The sequence below is a fragment of the Clinocottus analis genome, unplaced genomic scaffold, assembly GCF_023055335.1.
Source record: "Clinocottus analis isolate CAN_PGR_092001 unplaced genomic scaffold, fCliAna1.0.p SCAF_2, whole genome shotgun sequence".
NCBI classification, from domain to species: Eukaryota; Metazoa; Chordata; class Actinopteri; order Perciformes; family Cottidae; genus Clinocottus; species Clinocottus analis.
This window is the reverse complement of record NW_027175931.1, coordinates 20,766,783-20,770,747: the sequence shown is the minus strand read 5'-3', so window position 1 is coordinate 20,770,747 and position 3,965 is coordinate 20,766,783. Positions and strand designations below refer to the sequence as shown.

Genomic DNA, 3,965 nt, shown 5'->3' with positions numbered 1-3,965 from the left:
TAAAGGAATATCTTATTTCGTCTGGTATCTTTGTTTGTTGTTTTCTATTAAAAAAAGCAGATAAAACATCTAACTGTTTATTTTTTCACAAGCTTTGATTAAGCTAAAGTAAGAAAGGAAAACTTACATTCATACAAATATAGCTCCAAAATGATAATGATTAAATTATAAAAACTGTGTTGCATGGCAGGAGATAGTGACATGTTTTTTTCCTCAGCTATTCTTAGCTTTTTATTTGTTTTTCCAGTCCAGAAATACACAACTTTAAATGTTATTGAACTACAAATATACTTGGCTCAAAATATTTGATTTGATCAAAACTATTTTACTTACATGCCATGATTAGATTGACTATCTAAAATGTAACTTCTCAATCCATATTAGTTTAGTTAATATCTCCTGATCCAATTGTAATCTTGCTCTCCCTACACTACACCTACCTTTAGGAGCTTGTGTCCCCCCCACACCTTGGACACAAGCTGGAACAGCTTCTTTCCACTGGCCGTCACTCTGATGAACACATAATCAGACTCCTCCATTTGCACTATTTGCACTATTTTGACTCACAGCTGACAGGTGACAGCTGAGCGGAAGAAACTGTTCGTGAGCCTGCTGGTCCTGAGGCGGAGGTTTCTATAGCGCCTCCCTGAGGGCAAGAGGGCAAACAGTCCGAGGCCGGGGTGTGTGGTGACCCTGACAATGCTGTGCGCTCTCCTGAGGCAGCGCTTGAGGTGGATGGTCTCAAAGGCAGGAAGTGGAGTACCGGTGATGCGTTGGGCAGTTTTCACCACCCTGTGCAGCGCTTGAGTGAAACCAGAGTCAAATTCCATGTGTAAACACATATAGCCATTAACGCTGATTCTGATTTTTAATCTACAACATTTTAAAATGAGCTTTGCTAAAGCAAGTCAACTGTTAAATCCAGCTTCATATCTGTGGCTTCTTCTATTTTTATTGACCTGGTTCTTCAGCGATTCTTTGTGTCTTTCCTCCCTTTGCATTATCAGTCGAACCTCTGTGAAGTGATTTGTTCATGTACAAAACATAACTTTTTTTTGCAAATTCTCAATAAAATTAATATATATATTTGTAACAAGAAGTAAGTACATATTCAGGTAGCTTTCATGGTTAGGGTAATGTAATTCAAATCTTCTGATTGATGTTGGAGAAAGACTGTGACCTTGGTTAAACGTTTTAAAATTCAACACAGGATGGAACAATTTTTTCATTATTCAGTCAGAACCACTCTCTTCCCCTGCCCTTAAACAAATAGCATAAAAACACACTGCAGAGAGGACGCACGCAGTGGTGTCTGGTGTCAGAGTATTTCAGCAGGATGTAATCAATTTCAGGCTGATCGTTTTACTTTGGGTTGAAGCATTATGACGGTGTTTTCTGTCCATATTCTTACAGTAAATGGGAAGCTATGTAAAGCACATTATACATGATAGCATAATTGATAAAGATAAATAAATTGGTGTCCATTATGTTTCATGGTTTAATATTTGTATAGTAACACAGCTGTGTGATGCAAAGGGGAAGTGAGCAAGCGGCACCAGGGAGAAAGCACTGAAACTGGCTCACATGCTAAAATCCCCAAGGTATGAATTACATCTCAGCTGACTTGATTTTACATCCATAGTTTGAAATATTGAAGTACAATAACGTACAAAAATCGTCTTTGAATTTTTTTTAAACATTTTAATCTGAGTCATTAAATTGAAATATGTAGAATGTTGAAGAAACACAAAGTAGATGTGAAAGAAAAGTCAGGCACTCTGGTCTCTTGTAGACAACATTTTTGTTTTATTTAAATGCCACGTGGATCATATCACTTTCTCACAATTTACTTTTTAGTGCAGAACAAGACAAGAATTGCATACATTGGAACACTGTCAAATGACCTTGCATTTTATTTCACTCCAACTGTTGAAAGTTTTAATCTCTTCTTAAGCATATCTTTGATATGTTGAGTTTTGAAGCAATATATGATTGGATTAACAGCACAAGGAAGAAGACTGTATAACAATATTATTAAAATACGCATGTCCAAACTAAAAGAGAATCCAATAGCATGAGCTAAATAAACAAAACATCTTGGCAGATAATACAGACAGGAAATCAATAACTGTGGTGTACAAGTTGATAAGACTTTGTATCGCCCCCCCTTGTTTGTTTTTTTTAAAACAACTACAAAGATGCAAATATAGGAAAAAATGACAAATGAAAGTGGAAGCAACAGACTAAACATTGCAAGGCTGACGGCAACAGCCTTAACATATAGAATATCTCCACCACATGCCACGTTTATAATCGAAATGTGATCACAGTAGCATTGCACAATGATGTTAGGATTACAATAAGTCAAAGTCAGAGCATGAAATACAACTGCAAACATCCTAAGAAATGTCCCGATCCACGAAAACCCACAAGCCATTGAAACTATTTTGTTTGTAATGAGAACAGGATATTTAAATGGAAAACACACTGCAATAAAACGATCGAGGGCCATAATCAGCAGAAGTAGGGAATGAATTGCGCCTAATGAATGAACAAAATACATCTGAGTGAAGCAGGCATCAAAGGATATCATCTTGTCATCCCACCAGTATCTGGATATCATTTTTGGTAAGGTCACTGTCCCAAATAACAAATCATTCATTGCCAGATGACAGAAGATGAGATATGTTGGCTTATAAAGCTGCTTCTCAACCCCAACAAAAATTAGGATAAAAATATTTCCAACTAGAATCACCAAATAGATGAAGAAAAGAAGAGTTGAGATATGTCCATAATATCTTTGTTCCAGTCCCGGAAATCCAAGTATTATGAAATCTTTGATTGCTGTTAAGTTTGTATTAATCATTATCATTCAAATGCTGTGAGAAATTCTCTCTCATAAGAAATTGGCAAGACTGTAATAATTCGTCTTTATGATCAAGCTGTTGCCTTTGACGCTTAGAGGCGATTCCCAATCCTGACAGTCAAGTTGCATCCTCCAAAGTGAACTCTTAACAGAGCAGTTATGCTTCTTAATGAATGACTGAATGACCATGTGGCCATCCCCTGCGTTACGTCACGCATTTGTGTGCACTTTGCAGTGCCTATACTGCACAGGACACAAAATAACAACTTGCAATAAACAGAATTACATTTTTGATGTACTGCTAAGACAGAAACACATGTTTGAGTCTTCACACCAGCTTTTTTTTTTACAAATAATCTGCTCCCAAATCCTGATCCCATTCAAACAACAGGAATAGGAAATAAAGATTTGTCAGCCTTACATAGATTGATTTGCTCTCAGTGAGACACAGAACATATCGGTGATGCACAACAGTTAACTGGCCATCCACTTGTTTATAATGGGGTTCAACAGAAACCTTCCTTTTGAGCCCCAAAGTGACCCTCACGGGACATGAGCTTCAAGAATTTATCAGGTCTGTGTTCAAGTAGTGATATGAACCCCAAATTAGTGTCAATACTTGTGTTATTTTATATCTTTTTTTTTGTGAAAAGATTTTTTTTTACATTCTAAATTTGAAACATTACTATAAACACCTGGTGCGATCAAAAAAAGATTTTGCGACAGTACGTTTTTGAGCCGCTCTGAGTGTTTTCAACTCCACGTTGAAACGCCTAAACAACAAACTACAGAGTTGAAACACCCCTCTTTGGAAAGATAATGACCGAAAGAACTGGAATCTGTAAAAAGAATTAACAATAAAACAAAGGCTTGGCCTGTTTCTCACGATTTTAGTCAAAAAAACTGTGTAGTTTGGTTCAAAAACGGAAAAATTAGAAGCTTTATGCCTAAACATGCTCTGATTGGTTGGAGCCAGTATTCAAAATCTGCAGAAATCCTGCCTTAAGACGTGTGACGCCTTTGAAAAGCGACAGGAAAACCAGGAAGTCATTTACCTCAGTTTGCAGTCTACAAGACTGAAGGCAGATGTGTTTATTAT

The 3,965-nt window shown here is 36.8% G+C and overlaps 1 protein-coding gene across 1 annotated transcript; it reads right to left on the bottom strand.

The window, feature by feature from the left end:
* Positions 1 to 1,912: 1,912 nt before the first annotated feature.
* LOC137790780 (olfactory receptor 52E8-like) lies at positions 1,913 to 2,866 on the bottom strand. Its single transcript, XM_068585305.1, has one exon. The coding sequence runs from the start codon at positions 2,864 to 2,866 to the stop codon at positions 1,913 to 1,915; it is 954 nt and encodes a 317-aa protein (XP_068441406.1).
* Between the last annotated feature and the right edge of the window lie 1,099 nt (positions 2,867 to 3,965).